Below are 20,445 nucleotides of genomic sequence, written 5' to 3' on the forward strand. Positions count from 1 at the left end.
TAGAAATTCCACCTTCTTAGAGAAGGAGTTTCTATTAGATAAAAAAGCAAAATGATAGAACTCGAGGAAACTCGAGATACACCCACGACTGTAGAAGTTGAACCCAATCTCCAACAGCCAGTAGTTGAATCACATATACCTAGAAGGTCTGAAAGAATAATCAGACCGTCTGCAAGATATATGCTTCTTCATGAACAAGGCCATGATGAGCCTAGTGATGGATGTGATCCACGAAACTTCAAAGAAGCAATATCTGATGCTGAATCATCTAAATGTCTTGAAGCTATGCAGTCCAAAATGGACTCCATGTATTCGAACCAAGTATGGACTTTAGTAGATCCACCTGAGGGAATTGTTCCCATAGGATGCAAATGGATTTACAAGAGAAAACTTGGGGCGGATGGGAATGTATTGACCTTCAAAGCAAGACTAGTGGCAAAAGGCTATACTCAAAGACAAGGAGTTGACTATGAGGAAACATTTTCACCTGTCTCTATGTTCAAGTCCATTAGAATATTGCTAGTCATAGTTGCATGGTATGACTATGAAATATGACAGATGGATGTGAAAAGAGCATTCCTCAATAGAGACATTAAAGAAGAAATTTATATGTCTCAACCCGAGGGTTTCACATCAGTAGGAAGTGAGCATAAAGTATGAAAACTTCAGAGATCGATCTACGGTCTCAAGCAGACAACTAGGAGTTGGAATCTAAAATTTGATAACACTATCAAAGAGTTTGATTTTGTTAAAAATCCCGAGGAACCATGTGTGTATAAGAAAGTTAGTGGGAATGTAGTGACATTCCTAGTACGTTACGTTGATGATATCCTTCTCATTGAGAATGATATAGGATTATTTCAATCAACTAAAGTGTGGTTAGCAAGTAAATTCTCCACGAAAGACATGGGTGAAGCATCTTATGTATTGGGAATACAAATCTATAGATATAGTGATGATGACACGTGTTACCTATGCATCAGCAATTGGTAGTATCATGTATGGTATGATATCAACGCGTCCTGATATAGAATATGCTCTGAGTGTTGCAAGCAGATATCAGGCTAACCCTGGTCCATTGCATTGGAAAGCCGTGAAAGATATTCTTAAGTACTTGAGAAGGACTAAGAATTTGTTCATGGTTCATGGGGGTGGAGAATTAAAATTGGAAGGCTATAATGATTCTAGCTTCCAATGTGACGTGGATGATTCGAAATCTACTTCTGGTTTTGTATCCATGCTTAATGGTGCTGCTGTCTCTTGGAAGAGTTCCAACCAAGACACAGTTGTGGATTCCACCATTGAGGCCGAATACATAGCAACATCTGCTGCAGCCAAAGAGGCAGTTTTGATGAGGAATTTTTCCCAAGAGTTGAGAGTTATTTTAAATGGAGTTGATCCAGTCCCGGTATACTGTGACAACTCTGGTGCCATTGCTCAGGCAAAGGAACCAAGGTCTCATCAGCGATTCAAACACATACTGAGGAAATTCCACATCATTCGGGAGATTGTGGGAAGAGGAGACATATCAATCGAGAGAGTTACCTCTACAGATAATTTTGCTGATCCACTAACGAAGCCCTTGCCAGGACCATTGTTTGAGAAGCATCGCGAAACAATGAGATTAAAACTAATGAGTAGTTGGCTTTAGGGCAAGTGGGAGATTGTTAGAGTAGATGCCCTGCAAGCCAAATGTTGGTCAGAGATTTTATTGACTCAAGTGTAATAAGAATCTTTATTTTAATATAATTAATCTTTTATTTGGCATTTTCTTTATCTGTATATCCATGCAAGCTGCATAGATAAAGACCTTTAATATACTATAGTAAGATATGAGGTTGTACATATGATGGCAATCATGAAACACATATTATTAATTACTGTATATTCTAAATAAAGTTCCTAGTCGATTGAGCCATTCATGTAACACCTAGAATTTCTTTACAATAATCCGTAATGCATAATTAGGAGGTTTAAATATTTTAAATAGAATTAAATAATTATTAAAGGTTTATTTTATAGAAAAAAAATTTAATTCTTATATATATGTATATTTAGAAAGTTAATTTTTCAACTTTTTGGACCATTTTGTAGGCTTTTAGGGCACTTTATTTTGGGCCATTTATTTAAATCCGAAAATTTACAAATTTGGGTCCCAAAAATTTGATTATGGGCTGTAGTTTTTTTTTTTTTGAAGCCCAAAAATCTGGCCCATGATCCAACCATTTTAGAACCCCTTGTTGAGCCCTAACCCAACTCCACCTTCTTCGCCTTCTTCGCTTCTGAGAAGCAGGGAGATACACCGTTCCTCTTCACGTGCACACATCTCACACGAAATCGAGAGAAAACTTCAAGATTTTGGCAGAATCGCGATCGCCTCGTCGTTGCCTTTGTTTTCATACTATTATTTTTGCGTTTAAGGCATGTTCGCTTTCTTCCCTCACCATTGGATCGATATATTTTCCCTGCCACTGATGCTTGAAAATGTGTTTATGCATTTGTTTTCTGGTTTGGAACTCATAATTTCAGATATCTTGCATTTTTTTCTCCTATATGTATCTTGGATTGGATTTTTTTTTCTTTTCATTCGAATGGGCATGGGCGGGCTTGAGCTGCTGCGTACTCTGGTTCAATGGTTAGATAGGTCGTTAAGGTCCTATGGAAGTGATGAAATGGGCTGGTTTTGTTTTTGTGGGTGGCCGTCGATGATGGTGTTTTGGTTTGGTGTTGTTCAGGGGCGGGAAGGTTGATGTCTTGGGCTGGGAATGTAGCTCACGGCCGAGCCAGTTAGCTAGTGGCTCAGGTTGTGGCCAGGTCTCGTAGCTCCGGTATGACCTGGGCTTGGTCCTGTCGGCGCGGCTCCGGCCATGGGTGGCCGGAGCTGGTTAGCCGAGAGGTGGAAAGAGGGGTCTGAGCGCAGGCGAGCGTGAGAGAGGAGAAGGGAGTGGGCTGGGGCATGTCATGGGCTCGATTCTGATGGGCTGGGTCCGAGTCGGGCCGGGTCTGGGTTAGTGGTTCAAGTCATGGGTTAGAGGATTGGGCCTGGGTTAATGTATTTTGGGTCGGACTAAATTAATTTAGAGTCCAATAGTTTATGGGGTTAAATTGGTTATTGGGTTAATTTATTTGGGCCGGGTTAATTTAATTTAGGGTTCAATAATTATTGGGTTTAAATTAGATTTTTGGGCCAAATATTCATATTGGGCTTAACTGGACTTAGTCGGGCTTGGAGTATTATTAATTTTGGGCCTAAGAAATGTTTTATTAGGGTTTAAATTAAATACTTGTTTGGGCTTAAGGTATAAATGTGGGTTTGAAAAATTAAATAAGTGTAATTGGGCCAGACCTAGTTTTAAGTTTTAAGCTAAGCGGCAGCAAACTCGAACCAGCTGTGTCCAACTAAATAGTCCGTAAAAATATATTTAATAGTCGTATATGTAATATTTTGATATGAAAATTATTTTTTTTATAAAAATAAATTAAATATATATTTACGGGCAATGTTTTCAAGGAAAAAAAAATTAATATTTTAATTCATGATTCATGCATATGATTTGTGTTAAATTGATGGCATGTGAAGAAAAATAATTTTTGGGATAATTGATGTGATTTGTGACAAACACGGGACTGGAGGTCGGGATACCGGGCCCGATGACCTTTCCACTTACGATTATGAGCCTATGGATCCCCAAAGGTTGGGTGAAGTGGCATAGGGCGTTAGGGGTTACACCCCACAGGCCGCCACCACGTACGATGGATTTAAATTGATCAATCGAATTAGGTTACACTTCACTGATATGACCCACAACAAAGATTTTTATGACTATGACATGCCATATTTATGTTATGTAATTATGATATGATTATTTTAAGGTTTATTATTACGCATATGATTTTACGTTCATGCATGCATTAAAATCCTCATGTTATTTTTATACCCATCATATGCTTGAATGTGGTTTTATTTAGTAGTACTCGTTATGTATATTATAGAGCATGCTGGGCCTCTAGGCTCACTAGATCTAAATGGTGCAGGTGAGTTTGATTACGTAGATGATGTGGTACCGACTGGCGGCGAGGACCTCTGAGCATCCACTGCTAGCTTGCTTGCCCGTGACCATTGCAGTATTTATTTCCGCACTTTTATGAGATTATTCTGAGGATTGTATTGAACTATTTACAGTACATGTTTGATATTTTTACCTTTCACATTATGATTTTACCATGTTCGAGTATTTTTAAACTATGTATTTCCGCATTTTGCGATAAAGTATTTCTCGCGCTTACATTATTTTAAATTATTCGAACAATTTAAACTGCTAGAGTTCAATCAATTTATTATATATTATATCACGTCGAATAAAATTATTTTTAGTAATGACGCATATATTTATGGGCATATATGTGGTATTTAAATCTATATTTAAAAAAAAAATTCCCTCGAGTTTTCGGGCGTTTCAACTTGGTATCAGAGCTTGGCCCTTGGAGGGTACGCTAGCCTGCTATGTGGAGCTCAGAAGTCGCATCTTCAGTCTGTGAGTTTAAATGTTTTAAGTATATGCTTTTGAGCGAGACCCATTAGTTAAATTTCACTGAAAGTTATTTTATAAGAGTTTTCTTAAATTAAATACTTAGTTATGCAATACGGTTACATGAGGACTTTTGGGAATTGCAGCATGGCTCGGAGGCGCGTTTTGAGACAGGAGGACCCCGAGGGTATGGACCAGGGTGATGATCAGCGGGAGCCACCTCCACCAGCTCCGCCACTTACAGCATTCGAGAGAGCTAGCGTGGACATGCTAGCAGGCATCATTAGGCTACTGGAGCATCAGGCCGATCGGCCTAGGAAGACTTGTGAGGAGGACATCGCTTAGAGGTTCCCCAGGCAGGATCCCAAGGAGTTTGCAGGGACCACTGTAGTAACCCGTATCCAAAATTGACGATTAATGAGTATCTTAACCATGTAATCATGTTTAGATTAAGTAAAACATGATTAAGGAAATTTCAAAAAGGTTAACGGAGTCCAGAAATGGATTCAAGACACTCGAAAATGGTCGGGAAGGTTCCAAGGGTTCGGATGGATCGAAGGAACCGAACCAAAGTTTGGAGGATCCGAACTCGGATCAGAGGCTCCGATCGAGATTGAAAGCTCCGTCGGTGAGATCGGACGTTCCGATAGGGACCAGGGCACGCGTCATCGCTGACGTCAGCAAAGTGACGTCATGACTGACGTAATATTAGGCAATCGGATGCTCCGAAGATGGGATCGGAGGTTCCGATCGTGTTCGGATGTTCCGAACCGGGTTCGGAGGCTCCGAACTTCGTCTATAAATAGGGGGCCAAGATTTCATTTTCAAGTGCACCTTTCCCTCTCTTCTCTCTGATTCCTAAGCCTTCTAACTCAGATCTAGGGAGTTCTAGGCATCCTATTGGGAATCCGGAAGTGGCATAGCGATCCCGACGTCGAGGCGGAGACGTGCCTAAGTTTTGAGGCAATTGTCATCAGCGGGCTGACGACGGACGCATGTATAGCTATGGTCTCCTTAAATTATTTAGGAATATGCAATGGCTTAGTTAAGGCTTTTAGAGATTAAATATTGATGCATGGGTATTTGCATTGTAGAGCTGATATAGGCTTGGAACCTAGAGTGGGACTGCTAGGAACTGCCTGTAGTAAGGTACGTAAGTATAGACTGAGATAGCCAGCGGGTTTTGCATGCTTATATGTTGCATTTGTGTGTCATATTATTGTGCAGCATGTGCATATCATATTGTGGCTGTCCATCTTGTGAGATGAGCCATATAGGGCCGCTCAGCCCTGTCTGGACGGTTGATGTCTAGTGCCCAGTGACTGATGGGTCATGGGTGATTAGCATCTGGGGACACAGTCCACGTCCTATAGGAATGAGCAGTGTACAGAGGGTTTGCTCCCCGGGTTGTACCACTCATGTCCTAGGCGCCATTACTGAGCAATTATATACAGTTATCCCAGATATGGATACCCTATCATTTGCATGCATCATATTTGTATGTTTTACCCAGTTCTTTCGTATTGAGCTTAGAGCTCACGTCCAGTCTTTTCTATGTATCTGGACACCCCATTCGACGGGGCAGGTGTAGGTGCAGGATTGAGCACCAGGAGCTTGGATTAGCCAGTGACCAGTGAAGACAGCAGGATTAGCTATATGTTTTGCCTTTAGGGTTTATTTATTCGATTGGGTTGTATAATCGAATTTATTTAACCGGTTGTATTCTGCCGGTCTGTTTTTATTTAAGTCTTCCGCAGCGATTTATTTAATGCATGTTTAATTATGCTCTTAACTCTGATTAGGTAGTGGATTCGGGTAGGGTCACTACATTTTTGGTATCAGAGCATATGCATGCAAGAGACTTGGGATATAGTAATGAGACTTTGGGTTATCCTTATAGGATGGATGAGACCTTGGAAGAAGTGATGATGCGGCAATTAGTTTGCCCAGAGACTATCATCATCGGCAGGATTTCTAAAGATTTGGCTTATGGGATTCCAGCAAGTGCGGACAGGAGTGATGGATCATATCCGAGTTTTCAAGACTTTTACTCATGTGGATCCTAGTTTTGGATCAAGTACCGGATGCCAGAGGCAGTGGCAGAGCATTGGATGGGACGCACTTGATGCTTGCATCTGTATCGTTCATACCATGATGACACTACTCTGATGATTCTCCACTAGTAGTTGGAGAGATTGACATATAGACCATCACCAAGAAATGCCTCGAGTGCCTAAGGCATGACAGGTTTCGAGCGTAAGGTCTTTAACCTCATGCAGTACATGGTTTTACCGGTATGCTTGTATCGATGCATTCAGTAGGCACACAGGAAACTTCATGTTCAAAAAGCATGATATGAATACAAGAAGAACGCTGATGGTAGATCATGGCAAGAAGGGGTCGACTGACATGCACTGACGCAGAGCATAGCTAGATAGCTATCACGAGCCATTTCTCCGGAGTTCTTCGTAGGAGGACATGTAGAGAGACTTGGTCGGGAGTATGCTTGTATCGATGCGTGTGTTAATTAGAAGCTTCATGCTCAAGAAACGAAGACTAGTACGATGATTTAAATACTGTATTGATGTAGTTGTAAACAGTATTTCAGTTGTAATGAATCATCATACTTTGGTTGTATTATTTCAAGTTCGATTGTACATTTCACTGTATTTTGAATACTGTATGTATTACATGGGATTGTAATTGACAAATTGTACATAAATGGAAGCAATGATACATGTTTTATTTATCCAGCAATTCGTGAATGATTGCGAGGGATTTTGCTAGGATTGACATTATTTTAGTTGATTAGTGTTCAACTGCTGTAGCTCATGGGATTTGAGTGGGCCTAATGTGACTGTTTGACTTGTGGTTAGTCTAGGCGTTTTCCTAGGATTGACCTAGTTAGTCAGTGGACTATGTTAGTGCCAGCGATGAGTGGACTCATCTAGAGGCATTAAGGGTATTGTTCGGTTTAGAACATTTGGGCTTTGTTCTAGGTTGTTTCCTTGAGAACAGTAGGTTGTCTGACCTTTGTTAGGTTAGGCTTGTGATGATGGGTTTTCATCGGGATACCAGGTCCAGTATATGCCGAGAGTTGTGGACTATGACCAGGACTAGAAGTGATGGTGCGCGACCCTATGCCAGTATTACTCTGGGAGTCTTTGTAATTCAGAGGTTACCTGGGAGCCTTGTGCTTCAGGAGATGGCGGAGGAAAGGCTACTCAGTCTAGGAATTTGGTGACAGTCACGACGAGGTATGAACTTGGATTAGATATCAGGTTTGATATCGATGGTACGATATCGTCTGGTGAGCCAGAGATATATATTGAGTTTTCTGCTGGGAACCAGTCATGGAGGGACTTCCTCACTACAAGAAAATATGGAAACAACAACATAGATATAACAATGTTTTGATCGTGAAAGTGTTGTTAAATGATGTTTTTTGACCTTTCACAACGATTTTTCTTAAAAGCGTTGTCTATAATCACTACTTTCACCTCAACGACAACACTTTTAATAAAGCGTTGTTAATTCGTGTTGTAATAAATATTTACGACAACGCTTATTATAAGGGGTTGTGGATGAGCGTGTTTTTGAGAGAGAGAGATATATAATAGATGTAAATATATAAATTTAATAGATACATACACCACTTAAAAAAAAACACATAATCGGTATCTTCTCTCTCCTTCCCAAAAGCCATTCTCGCGATCCCCTTTTCCCCAAACCCTAGCAGCCTCTCCATGCCGTCGATTCGCCGCCCTAGCCGCCGGAAAGCTACCGGTTGAAGCTATAAAAGGTAAGAGATTGTACTTGGCTTCAATTTAATTCCAATATATCTAGGAATCTCGGGCCAAAGATCAAATCGTCACGCCTAGCTCGTTCGCGATTGGAGCTGCGCTAGTTCTTGTTCTTTACGAATTTGATCTATTTCTTTTCATTCTTGGTTTTCTAGCTTCGCTCAATCGATCGTCTCTCCTCTTTTCTCAATCGATCGTCTCCATTAATTCGTGTTGCTCTGTCTGAAATTAGCCATTAGAAAGCTACCCATTTCATAGTTGGTTCGACGCTGGGTAAGATTGTTCATTTGCCTCGAGCTCTTGTAGATTCTCTTTAGATGAAATTAATTTCTGCTAATCCTTTAACGTTTTTCATATTGTACATTGTGTTTCCTGAAATGCGAATGTTATTTTCAACCTTAGATGTATTTTAACTTCAGCATCCAAGTTTTTACTCCCGATGCTTTTTTTTGTTCCAAGTGTTACGACGACGATGGTCGCCTCAAAAGAACTGGTATAGTTTCTTATATTCTCAGCCAATTTTTCTTTCATGTAAAGTTATGTTCTTGATTGAATGGTTTTCTTTTTTCCTCTGCCTTGAATAGGTACTCTCTGGACTGCAAATGCTCATATCATAACAGCTGTGATTGGGTCTGGTGTTTTGTCCTTAGCTTGGGCCATAACTCAACTTGGGTGGATTGCAGGGCCAACTGTCTTGCTCTTGTTCTCTTTTGTCACCTATTACACCTCTTGTCTTCTGGAAACATGTTACCGCACCGGCGACCCGAACAACGGGAAGAGGAACTACACTTACATGGATGCTGTCAGAGCCAATTTGGGTATGTTTTTCTTGATACAGGAAGCTTGTAGTTTTGTATTCATGTGAAGTAATTCTGCATAGCCATCAAAAGAATAGTCTGTTAAAATAGTGTCGAACGATGAAACACCATTTGCATAGCCATCAAAAGAATTGTGTTTCAATAATGACGCTAATGTGTTTCATTCTGATATGTTGCTACGCAAATATTCCGTTAGTTGTTGTCTTCGTAGATTAGAGAGCAAATATTCCGTTAGCAGCTCTTGATTTTTTCTCTGTTTTCTCTTCTCGTGTTTCGTATGTGTTGAACATTAGAACTGTTATTGAATCTCTTTGCATTCAAAATGAATTTGCTATTATATTTCCAACCAGGATGGGGACCAAGGAAGACTGCCTGTTCTAATATAGAAACTGAAAAATACTGGTGAGAAGAGAAGGCTAGCAATTGTCTTCTTACATAGTAAAAATAAATGCAAAGAGTGGTCGCGACCATTGCTCGAGGTAACCAGAAGTAATTTTTTAGATGCTCAAGGCATTACCAATTTTTTGATGCATTTTTTGAAGAGAAGGCCAGCAATTGTCTTCTTACATAGTAAAAATAATTACTGTGTAATGTATCCAATACTATGTAGCAAATGGTGATTGTATTGATGCATTTTAATTTGGAAATGCAGGTATCTTGCTTGTTCGCTGTATTTTTAGACCCACTGTTCTTTTTTCTTCTCTCTGTGAAGCAGGTATGCATGTTTGTTTTAATTTATTTTCAATTTTTGTTATCCAACAAACAAATAACTTTCCTTATATCGGTTTTTTATTCGAAGAACAAAACAGTTGTTGAAATCAAGCTGCAAATTCTGTCAAAATAAATGCTATAAGTCAATTTTAACAAAGATATATTATGGGTCGAGCATTGGGAAAGATTTTTCTTGATTTTATTTGTGCATACCTTATTGATTCAAAGTCATATTTGTTTAGACTTCTGTTGAATGTGGTAGCACATGCAATGCTATGATGCCGGTTGTGCTCATTATGAATTGTTCCTGATTAACCATACCTATATTTTAACCCAAGGCATTCTATGAATATCTGTGCTTTTACTTGTCACTTGAAGAGGTTGATATAAATAATCTCGTCTCAAGTTTAATGTCATTACTTTTGACCAGGATAACAAGTGTATTGTGTTAGTTTGGCCCCTGGCAACAACGATGGTGGTCTTGCGGAGCATGACTGACTTCATTTATTTGCTTCATATCCTTCTACAGGTAATTATATGTACTTGGTGGAGCAGAGAGGCCTTATGCTTCGTTTATTTTCCCTAGTAGTTATATGAGCTGGAAACTAAACTCAGTCATTTAATTTTTTAGTAAGGATGTGTTTAATTTTTTTAATTCTCTTGTTGTAGGATATTAAAAAGACACGTAAAGGATTTTATAATTATTTCTGATGCTTCATTTTTGAGGAAAATGTTTTACGAGTGAAGATATGTGTCAATTTTGCAGGTCCGATTGGCTTATGTTGCTCCTGAATCTAGAGTTGTGGGATCTGGAGATTTAGTTGATGATCCTAAAAGGATTGCCCGGAATTATCTTTATGGATATTTCATCATCGATGTCTTTGTTGTATTTCCCCTTCCACAGGTATCATACTCTGTCTTCCAATGGTGATGTTAAAATCCAAGATTCCGTTCGATTTTGTCCCATGACGTTATGATGATTGAGGCATGTCAAGTTTTTAACATATATTGAATTCTTGCCATGATATTATCTAGATGGAGTATATCACATTGCTGCCATTCGCATTTTCTTTATGACGTTATGATGATTGAGGCATGTCAGCTTCTTCATCTTGATAAATGATATTTATATGTTAAACTTTGAGATATTTGGCTGATAGGGATGAGGTTTTGCTCAAAAGTATCATGCTATGAGTGGAGTCTTTGGTTGGCCATCTGTAGCTGTTTAAGGTCATGGACACAGTGAAGAAGAAATTCAATGCTTTTAATTTGGAAGTCATTATTTGTTGGTCTTCTTTTCCTTGCAAAATATTATAAACCATATTTATGTATTAATTTCATGATTAGATACGATGTATGATATCTATGCTCTTGTATTATTACTCATGGTTAAATAACAGTTCTTTTAATGACATAAATGATCTATTTTGGTTAGAATATATATCACGTTTTGAACAGTTTCGAGAATAATTTGCGGATATTGGCGTTGAAGAATTGATTTGTTTGCTCTCATGCTTTGACAGCAGCTTTAGCGCTCATGTAGCTTATAAATTGAGTGTAATGAACTTGAATAGTATAGATTCTGAATCTGCATTATGAAGAAAACTTGTAGTGCTCTGTGTTTTCTTTGATTTGGCACTGGAAATAGGTCATTTAAATTAAAATTTAAAGAGATATGCCCATTTTTCTGAAACTGCACTGTATGAAGAATAATGTTTTGCACCTACTGTCATTTCGAAATCTGGTATTTATCAGTGCATATTTTGAGGTTGAAATTCCCATAAAACTTGTAGATAATTGTGTTTTCTTTGATTTGTAGGTTGAAATCTGGATTTGTATGGGATACTCTGGGCCACATTGTCACAATTATCATGTCATTCGAGGTGCTTCAAATCTCAAGTACCTTCTTCAATCATTTTTTTTTTGTTTTCTGTAATAGATTTTGCTTCTTTTCATTAAATAAACCCTTGTTGGTTTCAGGGTCACTCTTGCAGACGAAACCACTTGTATTTACATTATCAAATCTTATACCCACGTTGTATTTTCAAATGGTTAGACAAAATGACTTGACTAGTAATTTTTTGTAGTGGGTCTTGTATATATATTGTTAAAGTAATTTCCTGGGCATATAGTGTAAGGATTCCACTTTAATGTTCTAAATATCATTTCATCCAGCATCTTGCTTTTATGATTTTCCGTTTTTCATTTCTACTTGATAGATCTCTGTTATTCTCTTTCCATTTGTGACTTTTATGTTATTTTTATTTCCTTGTGTCCAGCGGTTAAAAAATTTTTACTGGATGCAAATTTTATTTTAATGAGTGATATCTTCTTCTTCTCTCTCTGTTTTTTTTTCAATAATATGTTAACTAGTATTTTTTTTGGAAACAAGAGCAAAATGAGGCAGTAAAATTACTATGCAAGATGTAGAGATTGTTGGCGTTGGAATTGCTGGCCTAGCAACAGCCTTGGGACTTCAAAGGTATCTCTGATTTCGCTGTATATAAAAAATTAATCATGGGTTTTAAGAAAATTAAATCGAATCTTTTTTTTGTAAACTAGCTATTATATATTTGATTTCACAGGTTGGGAATCCGGAGTCTGGTGTTAGAATCGGCAGACTCCTTGAGAACGACATTCAACTTTCTTGGAATGTGGCCGAATGCTTGGAAGGTAATGGATGCACTTGGTGGCATTGGACAGACCCGTCGTGCAAAACACACACAGCTTACTGGGTGACTCTACTACCTGATCGAGTGTTAATTTACCATACTCCTTCACATTGTTTGCGTCTTTGGTTTCTTAAGAATCGTGTGTTTCCCTTTTGTGCAGCATCGTGACTACTTTTGTAGTTTCTGGTGAGATCACTGCAGATAGGCATATTAAACCCATAGACTTGGAGTAAGTACTTTGGTTTGCTTGACAATCAATTCAGAGTGTAATCTTGGTTGCAAGAGTCATAAACACAGTGGTTGTAATTGATCTCGTTATCAGACTTGGATATTACCTGTCAAAAGTTACAAGTTTAATTAATTCGGCCATTAGAAAGCAGCGATCACTTCTAATTAAACTTCTATATATTGAGGGTTTATATATGTTTATGTACTTAATTGGCTCGAGTCGAACTAGAAGAGAAAGTTACACGACAGAGGGAGATTGGGTATCGACCAACGATGGTGATACCTCAACCATTGTTCACCATCAAGCAAAGGTACCTACTAACCACCAAAATATATTGTATATGTTTATGATAATTAATATGTTTCTTGTTCTATTGAAAGAAGTTAAGATTATCATACAATATCTTGCATGAAAGTTGATTAACGATAAAACATGGGCCAGGATGAATCAGTTCGGCTATGGAACATCCATACTGGAATATGTATTTTGATATTTTCTGGTGCTGGGGGACATCGTAATGAAGTTCTTAGTGTGGTATGTTCTATCCGACCTTTTGTCTTCCCTATATTGCCTTTTTGTAAGAAAATTCTCTGAATATGGTGTAGGAACTTCAGGTAGAACTTACTCTGAGCATATATCTTTTCATTTGTTATGAATATTGTATGACTTCCACCCTTCGGACATGTATCGTATTGCAAGCTGTGGAATGGATAACACTGTAGAGAAATTTTTGCTGAAATTTCGAAATAACTTCGTGCAAGGATCAAGCTCTCGAGCCCTTAAATTTCAAATAGAGGAATTTCATTTTAATTTATTTTATATTTTATCATAGTTTTGATTTTCCATTTCATCAATAAAATTTATGCTTCTTCATTAATTCCAATAATTGAGATTTGTGTCTAACAGTAATATAATCTGCTAACATGATTCTACCTGGACTTATGGTAGCTGACATAAATTGAATTTGATTCAAAATTCTGGACGTACGTGGAGAAATCATTTACTTGGACAGACCTACCTTCCAAGCTTCCCACTAAATATGTACAGTTCCCTGTAAGTAGTTTTTCTTCTCATCCTTTTTCTCTTTTTTTTTCCCTTGAATGTCAGGTAGCTGGAGTGAGTTATTTTTCCCACTGATCTGAATCAACATTTTTGTGTTTCAGATATTTATTGCATCAGTACACACTAATTATGTTGACTGCAATCGATGGATTGGTGACTTTATACTGTCCAAGGTGAAGGGCTTAATGTTTTTTATAAATTTTTTATATATAGGAATTACATTCATCATCGGTCATATACATATGTGGCATTTTGTAACACGATATGTTATTTCGCATTGTCGAAGCGAGCTTAGAGAAAGAAGGAATTTTTATTGATCTGTTTGAATCACATTAAATTATGTTGTTGTTAGTGTTATCTATCTACAAGGGGGCACTACGCCTTTATAAAAAAATATGCATTGGAAGTTGTAAAATTAGCTTTTATGTTTCAGAGCCTTGTATGCATCAATCATATTTTGCATGTTTTGTGCATATATAGATTCAAGTATCTTCAGGACTGCCGTATATTCCTACGCAAAGACATCAAGTGAGACACAAAGTAGCCCGTCTAACTTCTTGGCTGAATTGTGTTGTCAAATTTGTTTTCATTTTAATTTTCTTCTTTGATGTTTGATTTATTGTGCCATTCATAACCATGGCTTTGAAATTTTATTCTTGTTTGCTCCTATTGTTCAGCACATTCCCAGTCCTCCAAATGGATTTAGCATTCTTAGAATTGGTCTGATCGCCGACTCCGGTTTAAGGCAGAAAGCATAGCGCACATGGCCGAGATGAACATGATCAAGAATTCGATTATTTGTTATATTTGAATGTTTTTTGTTATATTTGAATAATTTATAACATTGAAATACTGTATATTAGATTTAATTTTCTAAAAATTTGAATATTGAGTGATTTATAATATTGAAAATTTGTGAATTAAATTTTATTTTTTTTGTTTTTTATTTGAGAAAAGACAATGCTTTTTAAACGTTGTCGTAGGTAGTTTAAACATTGTCGTTGCTAAAAAAGACAACGCGAAAAAAGCGTTGTCTTTTTTAAATATCACAACGCTTTTTCCGCGTTGTTATTGTTACAAAAATACGTTGTCGTAGCTAGTGTTGTGAAATCCCGCAGTCAAAGACAACGCGGAAAAAGCGTTGTCGTTTTGAGCAAAGACAACGCTTTTTATGCGTTGTCTTTGCTCAAAACGACAACGCTTTTTCCGCGTTGTCTTTGACCGAAAAGCGTTGTCTTTGCTCAAAACGACAACGCTTTTTCCGCGTTGTCTTTGACCGAAAAGCGTTGTCTTTGCTCAAAACGACAACGCTTTTTTCGCGTTGTCTTTGACCGCGGTCTTTCACAACACTGGCTACGACAACGCTTTTTCGTGACAATAACAACGCGGAAAAAGCGTTGTCGTTTGCCATTTTTCTTGTAGTGCCTTGACGAGTGTGTACCTTGAGCATATAGGTATTAACCTTTGGGTTACTGCTAGACGTGTGGATCTAGTAGGTGGAAGGTTTTCTACCAGCGATGACTAGGGGTTGTCATCAGAGTTGTGGTTAGAATTTCCTTGTGATAGGAATCATCCAAGAACTTGGATGGGATTCTGTTTTAAGACTTAGACTCGAATACGAGGACTACTCCTTGATGATTTACTTCATCAGTATTGGATTATATCAGACGTTGAGGATTGTACATGACTATTTAAGATGTGAGGGAAGCGTGGCCTATACCCGTGAAACCTTGGTGGTTGTCCAGGTGGGTTATTGAGGTAAGCTACCTTAGTCTTGAACTGTTGCACAATCTTAACAAGGGATATGATAAGGAGAGTGTCCGAATATTGTGGAAATCTTTGGGATTCTTTAGTTATTCTTCTTGGACTTGACGAGCCGTGGTGTTCATTCTGAATTAACGAGGTAAGGATAGTGAGTCCAGTGGTTGCGCTAAGTACTATCTTATATTTTCAGAGGTTGAGCATAGGATTTTCCATGGGATGGAAATGGGCTTAGTTATCTTGATGTTTGCCTTGGGTGAACAAGACAGCGATTAGTAGTGCTGATGTGGCACGGGATCTGTGCTAGTGACTACTAGTGGTTATTGGTTAACTCTATCAGAGTTAGGATGATTAAGTTCATAATACAAAGCAGCGGTTAGTAGTGCTGAAAAGGCGCAGGACTTGTGCCAAGTAAACTACTTATGTTCTGTGATCTGACACCATTTGGAAAGGGTTCTTTGTGGCAGCTGAGTCATAGTTATTGACCGAGCCATGTAGGTTGAATGATCAGTGGTCGTCTGACCAGATGTGTGCGAGCATCAGTAGTTCGACGAGATCGATTGACTAATCCAATCAGTGATGGTTTGGATATAGCAATCGAGATATACTTGGGATAGTATTTTGTCGAGTAATACTTATGGGATGAGCACTGAATACCATCTCAGAGAAATCGGAGATTTGAGTTATTTAGTCTCAATGATCACCAGAGATGAATCTTCTGGGATTGCTGTAATCGGGAACGATTGCAAGTGGACTTGTATGATCAAGTTAGGTGCTAACTTGACAGTGGAGACAAGCAAAGGAGTTGGTAGTTTCCAGTATAGTGCATTCTTGTTAAGAAGGAAGCTGATATTGATCCAATCAATTGCTTAGTGATAGCAATAGGTCAGGAAAGGATCATGTTGTTGTTTCATGTGAGAGTTTTCCATTGAACAACAATAATGAAGATTGTTGACCGAACATTTCGGTTAAGTGAGGGCATCTATGTATACCGTTGTATTTGGATCCAACGAGTAGTTGGAAATGCTAATGGACATTAGCAAGGAAACATCAGTTTTCTGATCTATGTGACATTAGTTGGGATCTAATTCTCGAGATCTAGCAGGTTGTGTCACTAATCATCCAGCGAATTATGTGCGACATGTGACTGAGATAGTCAAGGATCGACTTAGTAGCCAACGAGGTTTGCCTATGGGGTCAAAGATTTCGCAAGATCGTGACGGATCGAGTTTGTTCTTTCGAGTCAGTGAGTCACATCTATGCAGACTATTTGTCAAAGAATATTGCGTTGTAGCAATAAAGGACAATCAGAGACGCATTGTGTGACAAGTTACATCAAGCACAAGTATTTCCCAGGATTGACTAGGGAATCGACGAATTAGAGCGTTCAGTGCTGAGACTGATGCGTTCTGCAAGGGAGCGATTTGACTATTGAGAATCCGTTGGGATTTAGTTCCAGGATCAGTATGTTCAACCTTGGGAGGTTGGTATGATCTGATGGTATTATCAGAGACTCTGAGTTGAGTTATACCAGGTGCAATGACTGTCGAGTTTCGAGATGGAATAGGAAGCGTTTCCATATGTCTGTGCACTGTGGAATGTGCCAGTCGAGCATATTGGTAGGAGCTTGCCTTAGTTTTGATGAGCGTACAGTGATTGCAAGTATGTATAACTATTAGGAGGACGTCCATCAATCAAATTCATGAGGTGAATAACCTATGATCGAGATGATGTAGATCATCAGAGGCGTGATGACTTCCATTGCAATGTATGCGTGATTTCGCAGGCCAATGGCTAGGAGATGACGTAACGTCATGAATTGAAAGTGATGATAGTTATCATCAAGGCATAGTGTTGAGTTATACTGAGAAACGTGAACTGTGATTTGCACTGGACATGGTATTGAATTCCCTGTATTGCTTTGGAAGCTCTTTGCTTTGGTAAGGCATGAATAGGATGACCAGTCTGGAAATCGTGTTAAGCAGTTATGTTGTAGTATGACCTTGTGTCAACTGGATTATCTTAAAGCGAGAATCATGTTAGAATGTGTCAGCACAATGTTGGGGATTAGTGTTTTCCTAACTAGAGGTGTTGAGCACCGAGAAATTTTAAAACCATTAGATGGTTAGATTCGATAAGTAATTCGATGAATGTCGTAAAACCAGTCTGGTTATGACATGGTCTTCGTCAGTATAAAATTACTTTGGGACGATGATATTGATCAAGCGGGTATTGTATCCTTCGTGGTCAGGAAGATCGTGGTCCGAGTGAAAGATGTATCAGTGTTACGATATGCTAGCGCTAAGGAAGTTCGATTGTCGACCAGTAGCGCAGTAATTTTCAGCTGGGAAAATGTTAATGCGGTTCAGCATTAATGAAGTTTTCAGAGAATTTGACGGGAGTCTGAGCGTGTCGGAGGATATTTCGACCAGACACTTGAGCAAGGGTTCTTGTACGTTCTAGAGGTTTTACCCTAGATTTCGAGGACGAAATCTTTTAAGGGGGGGAGAATGTAGTAACCCGTATCCAGAATTGACGATTAATGAGTATATTAACCGTGTAATCATGTTTAGATTAAGTAAAACATGATTAAGGAAATTCCAAAAAGGTTAACGGAGTCCAGAAATGGATTCAGGACACTCGAAAATGGTCGGAAAGGTTCCGAGGGTTCGGATGGATTGGAGGATCCGATCAAGATCGAAAGCTCCATCGGTGAGATCGGACGTTCTGATCCGGACCAGGGCACGCGTCATGGCTGAAATCATCAAAGTGACATCATGGCTGACATAATATTGGGCGATCGGATGCTCCGAAGATGGGATCGGAGGTTCCAATCGTGTTCGAACGTTCCGAACCGGGTTCGTAGGCTCCGAACTTCGTCTATAAATAGGGGGACGAGATTTCATTTTCAAGTGCACCTTTCCCTCTCTTCTCTCTGATTCATAAGCCTTCTAACTCAGATCTAGTGAGTTCTAGGCATGCTATTGGGAATCCGGAATTGGCATAGCGATCCTGACGTTGAGGCGGAGACGTGCCTAAGTTTTGAGGCAATTGTCATCAGCGGGCTGACGACGGACGCATGTATAGCTATGGTCTCCTTAAATTATTTAGGAGTATGCAATGGCTTAGTTAAGGATTTTAGAGCTTAAACATTGATGCATGGGTATTTGCATTGTAGAGCTGATATAGGCTTGGAACCTAGAGTGGGACTGCTAGGAACTGCCTGTAGTAAGGTACGTAAGTACAGACTGAGATAGCCAGCGGGTTTTGCATGCTTATATGTTGCGTTTGTGTGTCATATTATTGTGCAGCATGTGCATATCATATTGTGCCTGTCCATCTTGTGAGATGAGCCATGTAGGGCCGCTCAGCTCTGTCTTGACGGTTGATGTCTAGTGCCCAGTGACTGATGGGTCATGGGTGATTAGCAACTGGGGACACAGTCCACGTCCTATAGGAATGAGCAGTGTACACAGGGTTTGCTCCCCGGGTTGTACCACTCATGTCCTAGGCGCCATTACTGAGCAATTATATACAGTTATCCCAGATATGGATACCCTATCATTTGCATGCATCATATTTGTATGTTTTACCCAGTTCTTTCGTATTGAGCTTAGAGCTCACGTCCAGTCTTTTCTGTGTATCTGGACACCCCATTCGACGGGGCAGGTGTAGGTGCAGGATTGAGCACCAAGAGCTTGGAGTAACCAGTGACCAGTGAAGACAGCAAGATTAGCTGTAGGTTTTGCCTTTAGGGTTTATTTATTCGATTGAGTTGTATAATCGAATTTATTTAACCGATTGTATTCTGCCGGTCAGTTTTTATTTAAGTCTTCCGCAGCGATTTATTTAATGAATGTTTAATTATGCTCTTAACTCTGATTAGGTAGTGGATCTGGGTAGGGTCACTACAACCACTGATCCGTTAGTTGCTGAGGAGTGGATTCGTTAGAGACGATCTTTGCTTATATGGGGATTCAGGATGCTGACCGAGTTCGTTGCGCCATCTACATGCTGAAAGATGACGCAGCCCTTTGGTGGGAGGGTGCCATGATTCGATTCGATGTGGCGGGGATGACTTGGAGGGACTTCAGGACCGTGTTCTTTGAGATGTACTTCACGGAGGATGTTCCCGGTCGGCTGGTCCGCGATTTTATGACTCTCCGACAGGGAGACCGCTCTGTGGCCGAGTATGTGAAGCAGTTCGAGCGTGGGTGCCACTTTGTACCCATGATAGCCGAGGATGAGAGAGAGAGGCTTCGACACTTCACCGATGGCTTGAGGCCCGATATCAAGCATGATGTTTTTATGGCCGATGTGGCGACGTATAAGGCAGCAGTGAACAGGGCGTATCGGTCGGAGACAGGGAGGAGAGAGATGCAGGCCGAGTATCAGAGGAAGAGGTATTTCCAACAGCCATCTCGAGGACAGTCTTCACAGTAACCTGCAAAGAGATCTTATCTTGGGTCATCTAAGGGCCCAAATCCCCCGAGACCGCAGCAGCCCCAGCAGTAGAGGCCACAGAGCCATCCCAGACAGTAGCAGCAGCAGGGGGCAGTTGCCCCTAACCCTGGAGGAGTGCCCGTATGTAGGTCATGTCAAAGGCCCTACTCCGGTCATTGTATGGCAGGTTCAGGAAGGTGCTATCACTGCGGGGAGCCGGGACACGTTTCGAAGAACTGTCCGAGGAGGAAGCAGACGACGGGGCGCCTGTTTTTTATGCAGGCTGAGGAGGCTGATCCCGACACTTCGCTTATCACAGGTAATTCTCATTTATGATTAGCCTCCACTCTTGGGTTGTTTAGTTAATGATTTTCTTGGACGATTATGCTATCGTTTGTACTTGTGATTTAGAACTGC

General features: G+C 39.6%; 1 protein-coding gene across 1 annotated transcript; it reads left to right on the top strand.

Annotated features, from left to right (window-relative positions):
• The first annotated feature begins 19,554 nt into the window (after nucleotides 1–19,554).
• LOC140861449 (uncharacterized) lies at nucleotides 19,555–20,028 on the top strand. Its single transcript, XM_073264467.1, has one exon. It carries the CDS (start codon nucleotides 19,555–19,557, stop codon nucleotides 20,026–20,028), a length of 474 nt encoding a protein of 157 aa, XP_073120568.1.
• The last annotated feature ends 417 nt before the right edge of the window (nucleotides 20,029–20,445 follow it).

The sequence above is a fragment of the Henckelia pumila genome, chromosome 4, assembly GCF_033568475.1.
Source record: "Henckelia pumila isolate YLH828 chromosome 4, ASM3356847v2, whole genome shotgun sequence".
NCBI classification, from domain to species: Eukaryota; Viridiplantae; Streptophyta; class Magnoliopsida; order Lamiales; family Gesneriaceae; genus Henckelia; species Henckelia pumila.